The 22,205-nt window shown below is 38.0% G+C and overlaps 2 protein-coding genes across 5 annotated transcripts in view; one reads left to right on the top strand and one right to left on the bottom strand.

Annotated features, from left to right (window-relative positions):
• LOC113060003 (epithelial discoidin domain-containing receptor 1-like) overlaps positions 1-14,233 on the top strand; it is a 33,022-nt gene extending 18,789 nt beyond the window's left edge. The window contains exons 8-18 of one of the 3 annotated variants that reach the window (XM_026228755.1): positions 1,367-1,616; positions 1,970-2,083; positions 5,395-5,555; positions 6,095-6,296; positions 6,915-7,007; positions 9,465-9,754; positions 9,935-10,062; positions 10,291-10,488; positions 10,581-10,845; positions 11,751-11,900; positions 12,002-14,233. In XM_026228755.1, coding sequence (XP_026084540.1) covers positions 1,367-1,616; positions 1,970-2,083; positions 5,395-5,555; positions 6,095-6,296; positions 6,915-7,007; positions 9,465-9,754; positions 9,935-10,062; positions 10,291-10,488; positions 10,581-10,845; positions 11,751-11,900; positions 12,002-12,142 — 1,992 coding nt within the window. In that variant the 3' untranslated portion in view covers positions 12,143-14,233. Of the gene's footprint in view, positions 1-1,366; positions 1,617-1,969; positions 2,084-5,394; positions 5,556-6,094; positions 6,297-6,893; positions 7,008-9,464; positions 9,755-9,934; positions 10,063-10,290; positions 10,489-10,580; positions 10,846-11,750; positions 11,901-12,001 lie in introns of all 3 variants that reach the window. The other 2 variants (XM_026228754.1, XM_026228756.1) reach the window with 2 other exon arrangements.
• Positions 14,234-14,338: 105 nt separating this feature from the next.
• On the bottom strand, positions 14,339-21,225 carry LOC113060005 (flotillin-1-like). 2 transcript variants are annotated; one of them, XM_026228757.1, is made up of 13 exons: positions 21,093-21,225; positions 20,490-20,544; positions 19,076-19,151; positions 17,940-18,030; positions 17,725-17,868; positions 17,436-17,555; positions 16,956-17,051; positions 16,714-16,866; positions 16,409-16,590; positions 16,198-16,243; positions 15,947-16,084; positions 15,703-15,867; positions 14,339-15,564 (listed from the first exon to the last, which is right to left on the bottom strand). In XM_026228757.1, exons 2-13 carry the CDS (start codon positions 20,530-20,532, stop codon positions 15,541-15,543), a joined length of 1,278 nt encoding a protein of 425 aa, XP_026084542.1. In that variant the 5' UTR covers positions 20,533-20,544; positions 21,093-21,225; the 3' UTR covers positions 14,339-15,540. The 2 variants fall into 2 exon arrangements, with proteins under 2 accessions (XP_026084542.1, XP_026084543.1); XM_026228758.1 differs by lacking the exon at positions 21,093-21,225 and adding an exon at positions 20,988-21,007.
• Positions 21,226-22,205: the final 980 nt, after the last annotated feature.

The raw sequence follows: 22,205 nt of genomic DNA, 5'->3' as shown, positions 1-22,205 counted from the left end.
AAATTCCATTTACATAAAAAAGATATTTTGTTTTCTGCAGATAAAAAAAAAAAGTAATACAGGTTTGGAATGACATGAGGGTGGGTAAATGATCTGTTGTTCAAAGCTATGCCAGAATTCATCTCAGTCAGTTAGAAGGACAGCAATGAAGCTCTGCCTCAGTAAATCACCCTCAGGAGTCTGTCATTATCCTTCAACCCTTTAATGAACATTTGATTTGTTTTTCTTCGTCTTTCTGCCCGTGGCTTTTCATTTGTGGTCATGTGTGATTCTGGGAGGCATCCGAGCGTTTTGTTATCCAATTTGTGGCGCCATTATTTTTTCTATTGTTTGTTATTTGCGTGTATGTGAGTTTGTATGTTTGCATTGTCATTTTTAAAGGGTCTCCCAGACCAGGAATGCAGATTTATTTGTACCACTTCTGACTTTTTCTGGTCTTGAGAGGACATTCTCTCTTATTTCTCTTTTTCACAAACACCATCATCCTCCCATGTCGCCCTGTTTTTCCTGTGGCTTCCCAGTGTTTTGAACACTTCCTCTAATGCTTGCTTCCTGCACGTCTTGCAGCAGATTCCCAAAAGATACTGAGAAAAAGGACCAGGGGTCCTATTAAAACATTTTCCATAACAACAAGCACTTGTTCACGTGTCTTTGCAAGATGATTTATGTTGCCTCGCTATGCACACTTTCTTTGGAGTATTCCCGGCTGTATTCCTGCCGTTTCGGAATAGCTCCAGTCTCACCAGCACCTTTCCTGTGTAAATCAATCCCCCGTTGCTTCAGGAACTCCAGTGCAAAGTTTGCCACACATTGAGAATAAATCAGTGTCGGTTTTACTTTAAAACTGTTCTCACTCAGAAATTGCTAATAAATTTCATAAATAATAGTAGCAAGTAACACTTTAAATTAAATGTGAGATTTAGTAGAAAGACTGAAATAGTATTTTCTTCTAAAACTTAGTCTTTACTTTGTTTACAAAATCATTTCTCACCTAGGTGTATATTTGTGTGTGTGTGTGTGTGTGTGTGTGTGTGTGAGAGAGAGAGACTTATGAGGTGTCAGTAAGATAGCTTTGGCTACGCATTAAATTCCACCGCTGTTGCAGCAGCTTTTGTTTTCGGTATCAGCGAGTGTTTGCACACATGTGCGCAGTTACACATTGACCTAACAGCGCCATTAATGTCTAACCTGTCACATTATATATGTTCTAGTCTTCCACCTTTTATTTGCTCCCTGTATCTTTCCTTTTTTTCATTTGTGGAGTAATAACTTCAGTTTAGTTCTCCCTGATGGCTGTTTCCACTGCTCCTTATTTTTGTTCCCAGCACTGATTGCAGATTGTGGTTTTTAAATGTCTGTGTTTCAGGTGCACAGTAATCACAGACACACTCAGCACGTGCGGGTGTTCAACGAAGTGGTGTGTGAGTTTAAGGCCAGTCTGCTGAGCCCGTGGGCAGAGCCTGCGCTCAGTCTTCAAGTGCCGCTGTCTGACCTACACGACCCGTCGTCCCGCACCATCTCACTGCCACTCGGAGGACGACCAGCGCAAATTCTGCGCTGCCGTTTTTCTTTCAGTGACCGCTGGCTCCTCATCAGCGAGATAAGCTTCTATTCGAGTATGAACACACACACACACACACACACCTGACCTCTCCCAGCAAGGTGCACTGTTCATTACCATTACAGAGTTTGCAGCCACTTACAAGTATATAGTAGCAATTTATTATGTATCAGACATATGTGACCCTGGACCACAAAAACAGTTACTAAATCATAGTAGTGTGACTTTGGATGGGTACTTAAACCTGACAAATTTGAAGAAAAAGTGAATCTTTGTGCTGCATTCACTTTGATGGGTTTGTAGATAAGATAGAGAGAAGAAATGATCAATATTCATGCTTTATCCAAAATAAAGCCTGCTTATCTAAATCTTTCTTTTTCTGTTATCTTTTCTCTGTCTTGTCTCCAGTGCCTTTTGAGGATGGATACTTCCTTCCTCCTTTGCCTTCCTCCAGCAGTCGTCCTGTCAATGCTTCTTCTCCTCACACCCCCAGCCCCACAAACGGAACCAGCAGCCCCTCCGGTGAGTCGGATGCAAATTTTCCAACAAAAACATTGTTTTAACCACTGCTCGAGCGGAACTTCATTGGAAACTTACAGTTTTATATATTGTTACTTTTGATAATAAACAAAGTCTCATCTTTCAAATTATGTCTTTTTTTTTTAAGAAATTCTAACAATAAATGCCGTTTTGGTGCTCTAGATGTGGCGCGACAGATCGCTGTATAAACGCCTTCAAATGGCAGCACAATCATCCCTTCCTCATTACTACTACCCTTGTGAAAAAGAAGTGCACTTAAGTATACTTTTATAAAGTGCACTTGTTGCGGAAATAATATACTTTAAAAGAACACACATAAACTCAAATTAAATATGTTATTTTCGCCGCTTAAGTAGATTGTATTTGTAATTAATTTCAAATGTGTCACATTTTAAAGTTAATTTAAATGCAATAAGTTGAACTTTTGAGTGGGACTTAAGTTGCACTTTTTAGTACATCTTTATATGTACTATTATATGTTCCTAATTGCTTCTAGTGTCTTTAAAATATGCTTAAAGTGTACTATTAATGTATTGACATGCAATTAATGTGAACTAATAGTGTGAATTAAATGTAATATTTTTGACCACATAAATGCATATCATTTGTAATTAATTTCAAATATATTACAATTTAAAATTACATTAATTGCAATTAGTTGTAACTTTTGAGTGATATGTTTGAACCACTTAAGTGGGACTTTAATATTTTATATGTGAATTGAAATATGGTAAATATGTACTTCTGAATACGCAATTAATGTGAACTAAAATATACTTCAGTGTCATATATCTCTGGCAATGAAGTTGACATTTAGTATATTAAATAATAATAATAATAATCTCTTAATAACCTAGTTACAATCAAAGCAAAAACACAAAATGGTAAACCCTGTACATTTATTGCTTTTTACTGATGCACAAGAAAAACCCAACACTATACAGTTACAACACTTCAACTCACTTATTAGAAAGAGTCTGGAGGACAATGCTAATTTCAACATCATGGAAAACATAATTCTGTAAGATGTGTAAACCTGTTTCCTCATTGGGAACCTAAAAATGTCCATTTATTGGTATTACTATACTTGTGAAGTCATTTGGTCACCGTAACATATAGGATTACTAACACACAAACAACACACATTTAATACAAAAAAAAAAGAAAGAAAATTATCTATCCATGTACAACAAACATTAAGAGCAGCCCAAGACTAAAATGTAATTCTGAGCTGTTTAAAATTATAGAAATGTGCACTGACTGATCTTTAAAAATACCAGTGCCTTTGTTTTGTCTCAAGATGCACACAATAATGTTTTTTCAAAGGCATGTCAAGGAAAATGATTTAAATGTCCTTATTGAACTATGGTCCTGGCTTAGTCTAAGCCCTGTCTGTGAAACCAGGCCATTAGTTCTCAAACCTTTACTAGCACCAACATTAAACAGCTTAATCCAGCATTAATGAATGCAGGTTTGAATAAATAAATAAATTAATTAATAAATAGAAAAGAACTCCAAATGAACTTGCTGGGACGTGCTGTCTGTCAAAGTCCCAGAGGCTCTCCATCCGAAGTAAACTTCACATGTCATGAAGCTGCACACATCTCTCCACAGTCTGTGTGAACAGAAATATTATCCAAAGAGGCAGGAAAGTCCAAAAATATTCCTTGAGGAAAGAAAGAATGTCAATTTTTATAAAACATATCCAGCCATTATAAATGGTTCAGTTGAGTGAAAGTAATAGACTTGCAGTCTAAAGTTTATATACACCTTGCAGTATCAACAAAATGTTAATAATTTAAGCAGTAAGAGACTATATACTCATTATATTTTACTTTACCTGTTAGTGATGTCTTAAATATTTAATGTTAAAAATGTATTATGGAACGAGTTATGAGAGGCACTGTGTAAATGAATATTTTTAAACAACAAACTGAATTTTTTTAATTTAAAAGTTAATTTAAAAACTACATTATGTGCAATTATCATGTTTGCATATATTTTTTTAAGTTGAGTGTTGCTTGCTATATTCAAAAATAGTAATTAAATTTAAGTTTGGGCTCTGTTGTTAACTGTAACCTCACTAAAGCATAAGCCGAGGTAGATTTTTATTCCTAAAATGTTTATGTAAAGAAACAAAAGATTAAAAAAAATTGTTTAGTTTTTCCAACTGCTGTACCAAAAATGAATCAAACTGTGATGTCAAATAACGAGGTGTGTACCAAACCGTCATGTTTGTGTACATTTTATTTATTACAACAGCACGCTGGACCAAGGATACTACTAAAATTAAATAAATAAATATTTTAATTGTTAATTCAATTTTTTTGTTTGTTTGTTTTGCTGTTTTGAAACCAGTTCTTCATTTCCAACCCTTTTTATGAGGTTTATTGGGAGAATAATTGAGAAAATGCATCTTTAAAAACTGAAAAGGCCTAGCTCACAGTCTGCCCTCCCTCATCTTTCAGCACTCTCATGTCACCCACCCCATCTCTCTCTGACTTGTACACCCTCATTTTTCCAGACCACCTCATGACCATTACTTCACTGTTGCCCAGTAGCATATCAACAGGTGAAAGAGAGAGAAAGAGAGAAGGACAAGGGGAAGAAAAGAGTACTGTCTCCTGTAGACTCTTAGATTTGTATGGCGTGTTTACCAGTACAGAGAACCCTGCCCTCACATAAAATACTTTGAGAATGTGGTTGGTTGTTGTGCATGCGTATGCGTGTCCGTGTCCATCTTGAAGACAGTAGAGAATTTTTTTTGCATGACTCGGGTGGCTTTTTTTTTTTTTTCTTGATTTTAACAATGCACTATTGTTTTGAGTTAGTGTTTTTATATATCGCCAAACTCATAAAGAATCTTTGTGAAATCGCTCCAGCTGTCCTTGCTCTTGTCCCTTTTTGAATTAACTTTAGCTCTCTTAGCTTTAGGACTATAACCACTCTCACAGCTCATTTACCCCCGTCAAAGCTTATCACAGTCCCCCAAAACAACAGCTGCCTTCTAAATTTACTGACATAAGAACACACACACACACACACACACAGTGTATAAGAAAGCAAGTCAAATCACAGAAAGTGTGTCAATGACCATGAAGACATTTACTTATTACTGCCTTACCCAGCACTGAGATTAAAAGTTTACTGAAAGGTTACAAGAGGTTTTACTCTCTGAACACTCTGAAGGTCTTTAAATGCCTAATTGATGGTGTTTGTAATTATTTGTAAATTCAGCTAGCATTACACTAACATGCATGTAATCTTGAACCTGATGTGTTTTGTATTAACAGAGTTCCCTGCCGTCACTCTGAGGGCCGGGTTACCTGTAGCCAAAGATGACAGCAGCAACACGCCCATCCTGATTGGCTGCCTTGTTGGGATTATCCTGCTCCTATTGGCTGTCATAGCTGTCATACTTTGGAGGCAATACTGGAAGAAGCTACTTGGCAAGGTGCTTTTCATCACTATGTACAGTTCAAAAGCACTGGGACTTTTGCGATGTTTGTGTAACTCCACTTGACTGTGTTCAGGCTTTATAAGCAAGTCCTTAACTCAACTGATTCGTTCATAAGCACTAATGCTTGTTGGGAAAGAAATGGTAAATGTCTTTAATAATAAGTAATTTAATTATTCTTTTAGGTGATTTTCATCAAAACAAGTGAGTCAATTAATTATTCAGTAAACATAAAGCATTCAGGTTCATCCTGAGTCATTCTGAGACATGATTCTGCTTTGATTTTGTTTGTAACTTTTCATTGGTGGAGCAAAAATAAAGGAACTGGCAATAGTGTATCTAAAATATGAATAGGCCGCTGTATAAAAGCAGAATATTCATCTGTTTGATTTATTTTTTCATAATAGAAAATGGAATTTGTTGTGCATTTATCTGTTATAGCATTTTAGGAATGTACTTGTGTACAGATATCTATCAGACATTGACGAATTGGATTTCATGGCTCTTTAATATTCTATTTGTCTCTGTGTATCCAGGCACAAGGCAGCCTCTCTAGTGACGAGCTGCGGGTTCATCTTTCGGTTCCATCGGACAGCGTGGTGATCAATAACACTAACACACACACATACTCCAGCCGCTACCAGCGCATACACACCTTCCCCGATGACCGGGACCGCGACGGAGAATACCAGGAGCCCAGCACTGTACTGCGGCCCCGAGAGCAACGTGACAGCACAGGTGACAAACACACACACACACACACTCAGCATTCATATACCTCACTCAGTAAATGCACAGGAACCCAGGTCACCAGGGGGAATCAACTGCACTGCCAAAACGACATCAGAAAAAGTACTTTAGGACAATCCACAACCCAGACACAAAGAGCCACTGTACTATCTGAAAAAGAGAGAGGAGGGAGGCAGATTTATTTCACTCACACTTCACTTGTACTCAAATGTTCCGTTTTTTCCTGCTATAGTTGCTTTCGTGACAGATACTTAATGTTTTCATATAATAATTAACATAAAAGGAATGCCCCACAACAGACTGACCAAGACGATTAACAGCCTGCGTCATTCTCAATGACAACACTGCCTGCTGTGTTTGTGAATCTCACATGGAACTGGTTTGCTCCGTCACCCATTAACGGCCCTGTTGTTTGTGTTTTGTTGTTGTGTCGTCTCGTGTTGTGATATGGTTGTGTTTTAATGTGGTTTGGTTGTGGTTGTGCCGCTTCGTGTCGTTTTTGTCATGTGGTGTCTGCTCACACTGTCATACCCTTCGTGTGTCCGTGGGATTTGTGTGTGTGTGTCTGTGTCTGTGTCCTCCTAGCACTGCTGTTAAACAACCCAGCATATCATCTCCTCCTGTCTGACCTGACACATGGCCCCAACAGGCTGACAAACTGCCACAGCCAGCGAGAAAAGCCCCAAAACCTGTCCCAGGGTAAGAGAGAGGGGTTCATTCTGCCCCAAAAATGGGCAAGGGGTGGTGTCCTCCCCAGGGAACATTTTGAAGTGCCCTGAACTCCTAACGGTAACAGTTAGTGATGTAAGCCCCCAGAACAGCACAGAGGATATTAAACATAAAAGGGTGTTTCTTTAAGTGTGTTTTTGGGACTTGGAAGTCTTGGAAGCTTTTAGTGGTTTACCCTTGTCCCAGACCTAAACGTCAATTACAATATAAAATCCATCATGAATTAGTACGTTTAGAACTAAGATGACCTAACAGAGTGAAATAAACATTAATTGTTAAGCGATTTAATGCTTTGGCCTCAAGTTTTTTTGTTTTGTTTAGTTTTTTTATCTGTTGTTACTTTCATTGCCAGCGCAACAACAAACATTTTTGTAAATTATAACGTTTATTGAAATTTAATGTACTTGTTTACCTTGGAGTTAGTGGAGTTCATGCTTAAGTTGGTATGCAAATAAAACATGAAAAACAAATTCTTGTCTCATTTTTAATAAAAGTAAAATTGTATCAAATAATTGTTTATTATTAACAACTATGAAAATATTAAGTTAGTCTATTTTAGATATTCTAGCTGTAAAATTTGCTTTAGCAATCAAAAATCGCTGAGGGCTACTTTGTTATCCAAATACAGTAAATATATATATATATATATATATATATATATATATATATGAGCTGAACTAAAAAATCTAAGCCTTTTTTTCTCTCAAATATTGTTCACAAATCTGTCTAAATCTGTGTTAGTGAGCAATTCTCCTTTGCCGAGATAATCCATCCAACTCACAGCTGTGGCTTATCAAGATGCTGATTAGACAGCATGATTATTGCACAGGTGTGCCTTAGGCTGGCCACAATAAAAGGTCACTCTAAAATGTGCAGTTTTATCACACAGCACAATGCCACAGATGTCCCAGGTTTTGAGGGAGCATGCAATTGTCATGCTGACTGCAGGAATGTCCACCAGAGCTGTTTCCCATGAATTGAATTTTCATATCTCTACCATAAGCCGTCTCCAAAGGCGTTTCAGAGAATTTGACAGTACTTTCAACCGGCCTCACAACCGCAGACCACGTATAACCACACCAGCCCAAGACCTCCACATCCAGCATCTTCACCTCCAAGATCATCTGAGACCAGCCACACGGACAGCTGCTGCAAACCAATTGTTTGCATAACCAAAGAACTTTCAGAAACCGTCTCAGGGAAGCTCATCTAAATGCTCGTTGTCCTCATCGGAGTCTCGACCTGACTGCAGTTTGTCGTTGTTTCCGACTTGAGTTGGCAAATGCTCACATTTGATGGCATCTGGCACTTTGGAGAGGTGTTCTCTTCACGGATGAATCCTGGTTTTCACTTTTCAGGGCAGATGGCAGACAGCGTATGTTCTGGACAATGAACACAGTTGCATTTTATTGATGGCATTTTGAATGCACAGTGATACAGTGACAAGATCCTGATGCCCATTGTTTTGACCATCACCTCATGTTGCAGCATGATAATGCACGGCCCCATGTTGCAAGGATCTGTACACAATTGCTGGAAGCTGAAAACATCCCAGTCCTTGCAGGGCTAGCACACTCACGGGACATGTCACCCATTGAGCATGTTTGGGATGCTCTGGATCGGCGTATATGACAGCGTGTTCCAGTTTCTGCCAATATCCAGAAACTTCACACAGCCATGTGAAGGAGATGTGTTGCACTGCGTGAGGCAAATGGTGGTCACACCAGATACTGAACCTCCCCCTGGACCCCCCCCCCCTCCCAATACAGTAAAACTGCACATTGCAGTGACCTTTTATTGTGGCCAGCCTAAGGCACACCTGTGCAATAATCATGCTGTCTAATCAGCATCTTGATATGCCACACCTGTGAGTTGGATAGATTAATTTGGCAAAGGAGAAGTGCTCACTAACACAGATTTAGACAGATTTGTGAACAATATTTGAGAGAAATAGGCCTTTTGTGTACACAGAAAAAGTCTTAACTCTTTGAGTTCAGCTCATGAAAATTGGGGACAAAAACAAAAGTGTTGCATTTATAATTTTGTTCAGTGTATATTGACAACACTGAAACAATTGTGCTGCTTAATAAACTTGTGGGAACCAGGTTATTTAAATATGAAGTTTAAAGGAATATTCTTTATTTGATATAGATATCTTGAATAGCAATGTAAACATTTTTGCTGTCACAAATGGTAGAATATTGTTTTGTCCAGGATGAGGTAACGTATGAGCCGATTGGAGCATGTTAGTGTTTTCTAGCTGTCTTCTGACAGCCAATCATATCCAGTAAGCATGTACATAATATGTCATCTCCAGTGTATGTGAGTGTTTAAGTGCATGTGTGCAGTTAATAATTTCTTATTATTATTATTGGATAATATGGCTTTCTATTATAAGTATTTCTTTTTTACCTTTTTTTATCTTAGCATGTGCTGTTGATATGGTTGATAAAGGCCTACCCATTCAGGAGGGACCGCCTCCTTATCCTGGAGCTCCGCCCCCTGGCCTGGCTCATTATGGAGAAGCATCGGGAGGCGGGGGAAGTGTTCCTCATTATGCGGAAGCTGACATCATTAGCCTGCAAGGCGTTAGTGGAAACAATACATATGCAGTTCCCGCCCTCTCAGCCACGCCCACTGATTGTCCGCCCCTGCCCGAGTTGCCACGGGAACGACTTGTATTCAAAGAAAAGCTGGGAGAAGGACAATTTGGAGAGGTACAACTTTGGATTGCATAAACATTACAAATTCCCACACCCCTCTTAGCTTCATGAAATTCTTTCTTCAAAAACCTTATTGTGTGGCCCAAAGGCAGACTAATTAAATAATATAGTAATATAATGTATAATATAATGTTGCCTTTATAGCAGGCTATATACTTTATGTTTCCTTGTTAGGTTCATCTGTGTGAGATTGAAAACCCCCAAGACCTTGAAAACCTTGAGTTCCCATTTAATGTGAGGAAAGGGCGCCCTCTGCTGGTGGCGGTGAAGATTTTAAGGCCAGATGCATCTAAAAATGCCAGGTAACTGTATTATAATTATTATGGGTTATTATATAATTATAGTTTTTTGCCATATTTCCAGATTTAGTTGGAATAGTTCTTGAGCTCTAAAACCGTAACTGTTGTTATGTATTTAGTAAAACTTTAGTAAACTCAAATTCTTCATACACTTTATATCTTAATATTTTGTCCTTTCCCCTTCTCTTGTTACCCTCTTATTCTTTTCGTGCTCTTTTTTTTTCCCAACAGGAATGATTTTCTGAAGGAGGTGAAGATCTTATCGCGCCTGAAGGATCCGAACATAATCTGCCTGCTGGGTGTGTGTGTGAGCAGCGACCCACTGTGTATGGTCACAGAGTACATGGAGAGTGGAGACCTCAATCAGTATTTGTCCCAGAGAGTGCTGCTGGACAAGACCGGCCCTTCACATAACACACCAACCATCAGGTGCACAGACACACAGAACACTACAGCGATTATATCAAGCAGAAAAAGCATTTCTTACAGTGTGGGAGGTTAAATGTCTCTTTCTGTCTCAGCTACCCTGCTTTGATCTCCATGGCGAGTCAGATTGCATCAGGAATGAAGTTCTTGTCGTCTCTGAACTTTGTGCACCGAGACCTGGCCACGAGGAACTGCCTGGTGGGTGGAGAGAGGGGCGAGGGGGAGGAGCGCGGCGGGGAGCGTCAGATAAAGATAGCTGATTTTGGCATGAGCAGGAACCTCTATGCTGGCGATTACTACAGGATACAGGGACGAGCTGTGCTGCCGATTCGCTGGATGGCATGGGAGTGCATCCTCATGGTGAGAACACAAACTATTACTTTTTTCTATTAGAAATAAATGAAAACATACAGGAATATTAGAGACAAACTAAATTGTTTTTTATGGAAAAGTTTGTCTCGGTGTTACTATAATGATGATATATTTAATTAATTTATATTTATTAAATTATATTTATTATCATACTTGACATTTTATATCTTTTAATAAAGAAAACTTATACATACAATTTTGTACACAAATAAAAATACACTCTTTATAAAGTTTATAGAGTCCCAAAATCTGTGACCACTAGTGATTAATCCATATTTACTAATTAACATTTATTATTATGTATTACTTAAGGAAATATAATATCATAACATTTTGTGTATCTATTTTATTTATTAAGAAATAAAAATACATTATATATAATGGGGTTAAAATTTCTGGGACCACTAGAGAACGTGTGTAATCTTTTCTGCATTACCATAATGAAGATATATTTAATCCATTCATTTATATTTGTTTATTTAATATTTATTATCTGATTTAATATTTATTGTATTAAAATAAAAAATATGACATTATAACATTTTGCCATGTTCTTAAATTTCGAATAAATAACATTTCCGTTTTTTACAAATTTTCATTACCACAATTAAGATATATTTAATTACTTTGTTTATATTTAGCATATTTATACTTATGACTAAATATGTATTTCAGCTGAATAAAAAAAAGTACAAAAAAATAGTTTAGTAAATAGTAAATAATTTTTTTTGTACTGTTTCTCATTTTATCATGTTTCATTTTTAGTAACAACTGACCCAACTGTATATAATGAAATGACATCAGCAACGAGTCATATCCATATACAAATGTATTAGCTCGTAATGTGCATTATACCGGTTCCCTGAATGTCGAGTCAATTTGTGTGTGTGTAGGGGAAGTTCACTACGGCGAGTGACGTGTGGGCATTTGGCGTGACTCTGTGGGAGATGCTGAGTGTGTGTCAGGAGCAGCCGTACAGTCACATGACCGATGAACAAGTCATTGACAACGCAGGGGAGTTTTTCAGAGACCAGGGCAGACAGGTGCGCGTGCTTGCTAACACTTATTAACCCTCATAAGAAAAACATTAGCATAGTTTCAATCACTCACTCTCTCTCTTTCTCTCTCTCTCTCTCTTGATCAGGTGTACCTGTCTCGCCCGGCTGTGTGCCCACAGGGTTTGTATGAGCTGATGCTTAGCTGCTGGAGCAGAGACTGTAAACTACGGCCTTCCTTTGCGTACATTCACTCCTTCCTCACCGAAGACGCCATGAACATGGTTTAGAAAGTGACAGAGAGATGAAAAGTGGAAGAATGTAAGAAAGTATGTGTGGACCACAGTCTGGTGGTGTGTTTTTAAGCAGACAAAGCTAAGCACTCTTATGTAAATTAGTGTATTTTTTTTTTTAAGGTGGGTTGGGGCGAATAAAAGCCGCAGGTTCGGTGCCCCTAAATGACCCACTTCTCACTCCCTATCCTGAGATCCTGAACTCCTCAAGCAATATTTTATCCTGAAATCATATTTAGACTCTCTGTTCCCGCAATATCAATACTTATGGCATCAGTATTTAGTTTCACAGAGCACAGATCTCCCAGAATGCACCACAGAATTAGCCGAGTCATCCTTTCTTTCCAAAATCATCATATTTTCTCTGTGAACCTGAGAATGAAACGTCTCTGTAAAAGTTTGAGTCTTTTGTGTTCGGTGAGGTCCAGTAATGATGACTAAGCGCTGACGATGGGCTAACATGAATTATATAAGATTGATTTTAGGATAAAATGTTGCTTGGTAACTCAACCTTGAATCCCGGTCCTCTAACCTGTATCCAAACTGTCTGAATAGGTCACGAAACATAATCATATGAACTGGTGGAGGGCTTCATAGCTAGATGACAGGCAGCACAAAAGCACACGGCTCTACAAACCAACAATTTAGTCATCGTTCTCTACAGGAAACACTTGACACACATAATCAATAATCTATTGAAACATTAGCAGAAACACAGATGTATTTTTTCCTACTTGCATATTAAGTGAAAATAGTGAATAACATGTTTAACAGTGAATTCTGCCTAACCTTGCTAGCATTCGTGGTCATGTAGAGAATCTAAGGCTGTCTTTTCTGCGGTGGAGGGTAATTCATCATTAAGAAACGCTCACAGATCATTAAAAATTCAACACTGTGTGAGACGAGTTCATCTCAATGATTCAAATTCATTTGTTGATCTCTCGGAGAGCCATTTAAAGTGTTGATAACCATCAATAAGACATTTAAAGAGCTCTTGGTGTATATTAAAAATGTTCTATAATTATGTACATCAATGCTGATATATGAAACACAGGCTTATTACATGATATTATCATATTCAGCCAAAACAGAAAATGGATATTTGTGACTCCGCCCCTGTATGTCTGCACATAAATGGTCCCTTAAGGTCTGTTCGCACCAAGGACAATAATTACAATTTACAATTATCCACCTTAATTACTGAAGCTCTATAAAGCTGGATGGATTCTGATTGGCTGTCAATGTTTTTATCATACATCAACTAGAAAAAAATAAACTTCTTTAAAGCCCATTCAGACCAAGGATGACAACATAAAGCTTTAATGATTCAAATTCTGATTAAGAATAAAATCAATGACAGCCAATCAGAAACCACCTGACTTAAATATGAGCCTGGACTTGCCAGAAATCAAAATGCGGGGGCCTTGAAGAATTTTATAGAGAAAAAGAGAGGGGGAAAAAAACAAGCAGAATGGCCACAAGCATGTACATTTATACCAATAAGTGTGACAAAGTTATTGCCTATGTAATGAGAAATGAACAGGGTGAATAGAAAAATAAACAAAGCGTTTGTCCTGAATTTACTGTGTAAACCTATAGGACACTTGCAGGAAACTCTCTTAAAGCTACAGTACGTAATTGCACACTGCAGATTTAACTTGAACCTGGTGTGATGACGCCACCTCTTCCTCATTTAAGAGTAAGACTGTGTGTGAAGGTAGGGGTGGAGAGCAACATATATACTGTAACATACACACAAGAATGTGATTCCCAAATGGTTATATTACCATGCCAATCTTTTTTTTGGTACACCGAGTCCCTGAACCTTTATTGTATTTTTATAAATATAGTTATGGGCATGTTCTGTCCTCAGCTATTCATGTTTCATAAACGATGAAAAATGTAAATACTTCATGGGACATAATTTTCTTCATTAATATTGCTCTCTGTTATTAATCGGGTCTGTCTGTCTCTGTTTTAGACTCCCTGCTCGTGTTAGTCAGTGTCATTGCCGGTGTTGTCTATTTTTTGTAGGTGTTTTAATAAAGTAACCTTTTCAAATAAAGTGATATCCTCATTTTCACCAATGCTCGAACACAATCTGCTCATTGTGAGTAGTGTCGTTTCACATTAGCATTCATTATATGCTAAACATTATAGATTTGTGGAAACACATCCAGACAAAGCCATAAATTGACATGTTAAAGTAGAATGCATACTAATAGTTTATTGTTTATAATAAACAGTACATACTTAATATGAATAAATCCTAGCCTGGATATAGCGATCGTCAGTTTAAGGTGAACATATACAGTATATATTCATTGAACGTACAGTAAGGCAAAATTGGGTGTGTCATATATAAAAACAATAATGAGGCTTTACACTAAAAATAAAACATTCTAACTGAAATTAAGGCCAGGAAGTATCACATGACACACCACAGCTTATGTTGCTGAAATGCAATCAGAGCAGCTTGATTCAGAGAGGAGGTAAAAATAGCTCTGAGGCACTTTGAAGGCATAAACTACAAATGCATAGGTTAACCTTTAGTGATGTCAAGTCCATTTTAGTGTTAAGTACACAGCAGCATTGCAAAACAAAAAGACTAAATTCATTTTTTTTTTTTATACTGTGATATGAGAAATTAAACCATCACCAGCCTTCACTGGAGTTTCTTTGCCTGCATTAAATCCCTGACCAGTTTCCTCTTCTTCTTTTATCATGTTTGTTCATCAGCTTAAAAAAAAATCAAAGGGTTTCTTTTCTTCACCCACTTCCCACACCATCTTACTTTTCAACTTGCTGTATAAATCACTTTCCTGAGCACAAGGTAACAAAAAATGTATTATATTCCGAATAATTTTCAATATGTCTGCAAACTGTGCCACTGTTCAAAGAAAAAAGCTTTCACAGAGCATTGCATGATAAACCTTATCTATAAAAGTGCAAGAATAAAGCGTCACACTTCTGTGTCTGCAGATGTGAGGCATCACGCACGAGGACTATGGCTTCAGTAATGCACTTCAGGTGGATTTACATGCATTTGACTTGAATGCACTTTGGTTTTGGAAGAAACTGTACCAGAATCAACATGCGTGTGGCTCTGACAGACAAGAAATACTAAAAACTATTCCAAAAATAAAAAAGGAGAAAGACCAGCCCTGCTTCCCTGAATATAACAGTGGCTCTAGAGCAGATGATGTAGTTCACCTAACTTATAAAATTACCATATGATTAAATATCAATTAGAATAGAATAAAAAAACTGAATGTTAAAATTAGTGGATTACAAACACAAAAATGACCTCAATGTTCCAGGTTCAGTATAAACACAGGCATGCATACGGACACGATCACAGCGGATCAGACCCGATTCCTTCCTCATGCACTCCATTAGCCCATGCGGGTTGATCCAACCTGTCCAAAACAGAAGGTAACAAAATGTTAGTGTGGCTGGAGTAGAAAGCAGGTGTGTTTTAAAGCAGTTTGTGCTGTATTTCTGAAGTATTCTAATGTAAACTTAAGGGGCATTCTAGCTGCCGTGAGTGTGGTCACCTGTGAGATGTTGACTCCAGTCAGTTTCTCCACTGCGCTCGGCAGCCGAGTCATGATTTCCAGAATTTCTCCTGTCAGCTTAGCTGCGCCCACTTCTGACCCACCGCTGGACACCATGGTGACCTTCTGGGCTGCACAGAGTGGCTTGCTGATCTCTTCCGCCATCTAGAGGAGTGGAGGTCATTGCTGAGTGTTCTTGTCATTGAACTAATTCATGGACGTTCAGAATTTCGGATGCACTAACCAGTGGGAGTTTCTCCAGCAGCATGTCCACCATGGCTCCCTCTTTGTACTGGTTAAAAGCTTCTGCCTTTTTGGCCATCTGCTCGGCTTCAGCCCGACCCTTTGCCTCCAGTGCAAAGGCCTCTGCCTCTCCCCTCATCTGAAAGAGAGACAGAAAAAGATGAATGTTGAGCAGGGTATGTGTCTTATGAGAACAGAAACGCTCATTTTCAAAGGCAAGAAACAAGTGTGTGGAGAGATTCAGGAACTCACCCTGATGGCCTCTGCCTCAGCTTCTGCCTCCATGATCAACTGAAGCCTGTTAAAGTGAGAGAACTTACGTTTTTATGAGATTATCATACAAAGCTATGAGTTCTATTCTTCAGATTTGCTTCCACTGAAGCAGCACAGATTTGTGTGAAATTAGCCAAAACATTTGCAGCCCATTGTTTGTGCAGCGCTGCATTAGTTCCTCGGTTCTCACTTTTGTGCCTCAGCGATCTTCTCGATGCGGAATCTCTCGGCATCAGCTGGTTTCTGGACTTTGGCCTCCAGTTCCTTCTCCCTGCGGGTGATCTCCTGCTCCTGTAGGGTGATCTGCTGGGTACGCTCCACGACTTGAACCTGCATCTTCTCCTCTTCAATGCGCTGCTTTGTCTTGGCCACCTGATGCAGATGACGGCCAGCAAAAATCTCAGTAGATGGGACTCAATCGTCTAGTTTTACAGGATTTTTACACGAAACGTTACATGTTACCAGCTGAAAACCAAGGTGGAGATCATTCGCTACCTGAAGCTGATAGGCCATTTCAGACTCCGCCTTCTTGGTGTTGACCTCCACGTCATAGGCGGCTTTCTTCAGCTCAAAGTCTCTCTGGGATTTAGCCATCTCAATCTCATTCTTATACTGAGCAGAGATCTTCTCCTGCATGGCGTGAGCCTCCTACATACACAAACACACACATTAACAGTTTAATCGCACACCAACGTCACACATTCAATAATGATAACAGAAAAAATAAATATTTTCACCCTGATGACGGCATCCCTCTTGAACTGAGCTTCGCCGATACGAGCATCTCTTTGCACCTGAGCGGTACGAGCTTTACCCAGCGAGATTAGATAATTCTGGGAGAAAGTTGAAGTGAGTTTCAGTTGAGTGAAATATATGTATATTTTTATAATTCATGACTGAAAACATTTAGTAACATGAATTCGATGTACCATTTTCATGGTAATGCAATGTCTGATTTTAAAATGGGTGAAAGTTAACAGGTTAAGCAGCACAACTGTTAAAAGACATTTTTTGATCACCAAATCAGCATATTAGAATGATTTCAGAAGTATCATGTGACACTGGCGACTGGAGAAATGGCTGCTGAACATTCAGCTTTGCCATCACAAAAATAAACTATATTTTAAAACATATTTCCTACATGTGAATATATTTATGTCACACAAGCAGTTGAATGGCAGTGAACGTTAGGGTGTGTGGTTCCTGACTATAGTCACCTGATCATCGTGCACATCTTTGAGCGTGTAGCTGACAACACCGATCCCCATGTTGACCAGGTCAGAGGAAGCCACCTTGAAGACCTGCTCGGAGAACTTTTTACGGTCCTGATAGATCTCCTACAGAAAAAAAAAAAAAAGAAAGAGAGATTGTATAATTAATAACAAATAGCCAGCTAACAACAGAAGTACAGTTGCTTGTTGATCTCAGCACTAAAATCCTCCAGTTCTCTTTGTAATCTTCTTATGAAAGCTTGTATCTTCAATCTCTTTTAGCACATGGCAGTACCTCCACAGTCAGGTGGGCGATAATGGCTCTCTGGTGTCCCTCGAGGGTCTCCAGGGCAATATGAGCAATCTCCCCCTCCGACATCCCCAAGAACATCTGACAGGCTGTGGCCAGCATTTCTTTATTCTGACCCTGGATCTTCACCTGAAGAACACGTGAACAGCAGCGCTTACAGACTGTCCAACAGAGCAGTGTGTAATGTGTGTCTCTCTAACCTGAGCAATGCCTGTTACTGAGATTGGTACTCCATGTCTGGTGTAGACCTTGTCACTCTTCACATTCAGAGTCAGAGTACTGAGAGAGATCCTGGGAGCGAAGAAAAACGAGAGGGAAAAAGTCCTTTTCAAAAACAAACAAAGGCAGATATGCACACCATCCAAACGAACGGATTTCCCAAATATGGAAGCCTGTTTCCACCACAGAATAAAACTAAATTTTTAAATAAAGATCTTGACTTTTATCTCTTTTTTTTTCTGGCAATTATAACTTTTTGCTGAATTCTTGGTTAACATCTTGCAATTCTGTTTTTTTTTTCGGCCACAAAATAAAAAATAGAAAAGATTTTAGCTACTTTTCCTAAAAATGTCTAACTTTTTCTCACAATTGTGAGTTTATATCTCATAATTCAGACTTTCCATCTCAGAATTGAGTTAACATCAGTTTTGTTTACATCTTGCAATTCTGAATTATGAGATATAAACTCAGCTTTGCCAGAAAAAATTATCATAATCCCCCTTAATATCAAGCTTCCATAACCAAACAGCTGTTTTTGATTTTTTTCTGACATGGGTAATTCCTGGATGTTATAAATTGCACTGTGTAAATACTGCTAGATAAAACAAAAATTGTGTCTGTCTTCATTTCAGGCTGCAAAGCAACTAAATGTGATTATTTTAAAGGGAGGTGATTCTTTTCTATACCCAGTGTTGTCTCCCATTATTTGGGCAAATAGATAGCCCCACCCCCAAAATCAAGCAACACCCATATACAGTTCTGCACACTGACGGCTGAGCTCAACCTCACAGATGTGAGACTGCTGATGTACAGTAATCAAAAGATCAAGACTATGTGAAGCGAAGGCAAATATATTCTTTGCAGACTGAGTGATTCGTTAATCCTCGCCATGTATACGAGGAGACTAATGTAAACATGAGTGGAGTCTCTATTGCACCCAGGGCCACCTCTTGTTCTTATTCCCTCCAATAATGAGGCCCGGGACTCTCAGTCTTTTCTGGAATCAAGTTAGTGACTGGCACTGCAGCACCTGCTCAAACAGAATGCTTCTTATGCAGGTGTGTTCTTGCACTAACACGTTCTAATAATCTGTCTTCTATTGTAATTCTTTACATACCGCTGGATTTTCTGAATGCAGGGAATAACAAACACTCTTCCACCAGCAATCATTAGAGGAGGAGAGCGGCCACACCCTGAAAGAGACACAACAGAGAGATTTTGTTTGCTGGTATAAAGCGTCAGTATTCATCGAAAACATACTTGGGTGGCAGGTATATCCATTATAGAATCAGTCATTTAATATCGATATACTTAAAATAAATGCATTACTAGCCATTAAACTATATTTTTTTATTTTATATTTATTTAATTTATTATTAAAAAATTAAGTTATAACTTCACGATTTGTTTTAAGTTATTAATACATTAAATCAAATATTATGTCAATGCTTTCCTTTTTAAATTCCTATTCATCAAATAATCATGAAAAAAAGCAGCACTTCAGCATATTAGAATGATTTCTGAAGGATCATGTGACCGAAGACTGACGTGACGACTGAAAATAAAACTTTGCCATCACAAGAATAAATTACTTTTTATTCAGCATCTAAATGTAGAAAACAGTTATTTAAATGTGTACAAATATTTAGCAATATAATTTACTGTATTTTTTATCAATGCAATAAGAGACGTTTTATTTTTACTACTTTTACAACATATTAAAAAAAAATTATGACAATTCCTATTAACAAAACTGGCGACCACTGCCCAAATGATTCACTTTTATTATCAGGACACACTTCTAGTTTGACAGAGAAACGTATGTCATCTTAACATTACATTGCTGGAAATCCACACACACACATTTCACAAATCATGTTACTGCTTCTTCTCTCTAAAAAGCAATGTCAATCCCATGCAGGATTTCCAACAGAAGCAAAGAAACTCATTAGCACACTTCCTGCAATCGCATGTCTCCAGCGGCATGTCAACTGTTTACAGAGAGAACGAGGGTGACAGAGACATAATAGAGCTGCTTACTAATTTTTTTTTTGCCCCTCTGCATTGTGCAGTTTGACTGCATTAACCTTGTTGTAGTAAATGTGACCATGCTGGGGTTTCCCCCTGAGCATTAATGAAATCTTAATGTGAAACCACTGACATTTATCTACACACTCACACACACACACTCACAAATCACAACCATTACAGTGAACTTTGTGTCTGTATTGACCTGTGAATGAAAGTCACATGAACAGCTGAAACCAGTTCTGGATTTGGACATTGTTTAAGAAAGAATGTCGTTTGCACAATATCATTGATCTCTATGATCATTACAGAACTCCACAGTTTGTAGTCAAAGTCTGATGGGGTTCAGTTGCTAGTCAACAGCTGCTTTAATTATACATTATTTTTATCATATGTAGATACATTGTCGTGATTGTAAACTTGAAGGAATATTTTTACTTCAATGTTTATTTATATACATAACTGACATAACTGTGCAATAAAGGCCAACAGATGCAGCATACCTGAGACCACCATCGCCTCATTGGGACCACAGGTGTAAAACATCCCGAATTAGATCTGAAGAAAGAAAGCAGCAGTACTTAAAAGGCATCAGTCACTAGATCAACACAGGCTGGGAATATTTAGATATGACATTTGAGCAAAAACATTCAGCACTAGATAATCTCAAGAGTTCAGTGCAATATGTTAATGACTTCTAGTTTGTCTCTCATGTGAGTTTGCTTTTCCCATTGCTTTGCTGTAAAACACGTACAGCTCTTTTCACTTTCAAATCAAGGATCTGTTAACCAATCATAAACCTAATCTAAAAAGCACTTTACAGTAGAAGAGATCTGCATACTGCTATGGAACAGTTAAGTTTATATCACAAATGCGAAACTTACATTACACAATATAAATTATAGAGAATAATAAATAAATAAAAAACTTCATATAAACCTATTTTCATATAATCGACACAATTTGCATCAGAACAGGAAATGCTTGGCTACTATCGTTACCTAGCAGCGGCTATGTAGCATTTCACGCGACTTTAGTTTACTTTGTTGACGAAAACCACAAGTTCAGAAACGTCGTGATATTTAGATAAATCCATTTGCTCTTACCGACTGTTGATGTTTTGTTAAAATCGAGGTAAATGTGACTCAGATTGTCTCACTTGTGTCGATGGCAAAAGCTCGTCGTAAGCACGCAAACTTGGCCACGCCCCACTCGTAACACTCAGTGAGCTCCCTACAGTCACTACATCTCTGCGCGTTCGCACTGCGCAAAATACAGCCTAGGTAGGGTAGTTCACAAAGTCTTACGACGGTCATAGAGAGTAATGGGTAGAATGCTCTCTGCAGTGAACTGAGGAATGAGACACCTTCATTTGTTTGCTCGTAGAAATGAGAACAATATTATAGCCTACGCCCATGCTTTTGTAAACCATAAGTTGGCTATGACATAAAAAGTCATAATTGGGCTATTATAGGGTAATATAAATGTCATAATTATGATCTAAGACGCCACTTTGTTTGTGTCATCATAAGCAAGTCATAACTATGAATATAAGCTATTTAATAATTTGTAATAATAACAGGCCCTATGTCATAATTTGTACTTTTAATTTCATTGCAATTAAAAAGTATTTTAATTGTTTATGATATTCCATCTAGCTAGTAGTAATAGATGTTAAAAAACACGGTCGCCTTTCGTTAATAATTATAATTACGTTATACTATGATATCGAACAAGTTAGAGAACTGCATTTGAAGCTACTTTATTCAGCTAGATGTAGAACAAATGTAGATTTACATGAGAGGTAGTGCCTCTGCGTTTTACACAAGAAATCATCGTTTCACAAAATATACGGATAGATAAAATTAGCTGAATGGATGCATACTTGTATCAGAATGCAAGCGAGTTCGGCTTCTCTCTGCTTCTCTCTGTTTGGTCATACTTTTAAGACTTAGTATCTCATCATTGACTTTTTTTTCTTATGTGGCAGAATACAAGTAGCTTTGCGAACAAATGGGTAGATCGAATATGAATCGCTCATCAGTCCTACATATTTATTTAGGACATGAAACGATAAAAAGTATTATTATTTAGCAAATGTGAGAAGTCCAGAGTGGGCTAATAAGGAGCACTGTTTAACACTTTTCTTGTTTATTTCTTTATTCCTTTAATGATCACTTAGGTTGTTCTCATACATTAGTCTGCAGTCTCTCTGATAC

Source organism: Carassius auratus, chromosome 41, assembly GCF_003368295.1.
Source record: "Carassius auratus strain Wakin chromosome 41, ASM336829v1, whole genome shotgun sequence".
Classification (NCBI taxonomy): domain Eukaryota; kingdom Metazoa; phylum Chordata; class Actinopteri; order Cypriniformes; family Cyprinidae; genus Carassius; species Carassius auratus.
This window is presented reverse-complemented; position numbering and strand designations above follow the sequence as displayed.

Bases quoted from the DNA above. Each gene is read 5' to 3' on its own strand.
- LOC113060005 (XM_026228757.1), bottom strand. From the start codon at position 20,532: ATGTTTTACACCTGTGGTCCCAATGAGGCGATGGTGGTCTCAG. The intron at 16,591-16,713 runs GTAGCGAATGAT...CATCTGCATCAG, and splicing joins AAATGGCCTATCAGCTTCAG to GTGGCCAAGACAAAGCAGCG. The intron at 16,244-16,408 runs GTGAGAACCGAG...TCACTTTAACAG, and splicing joins AAGATCGCTGAGGCACAAAA to GCTTCAGTTGATCATGGAGG.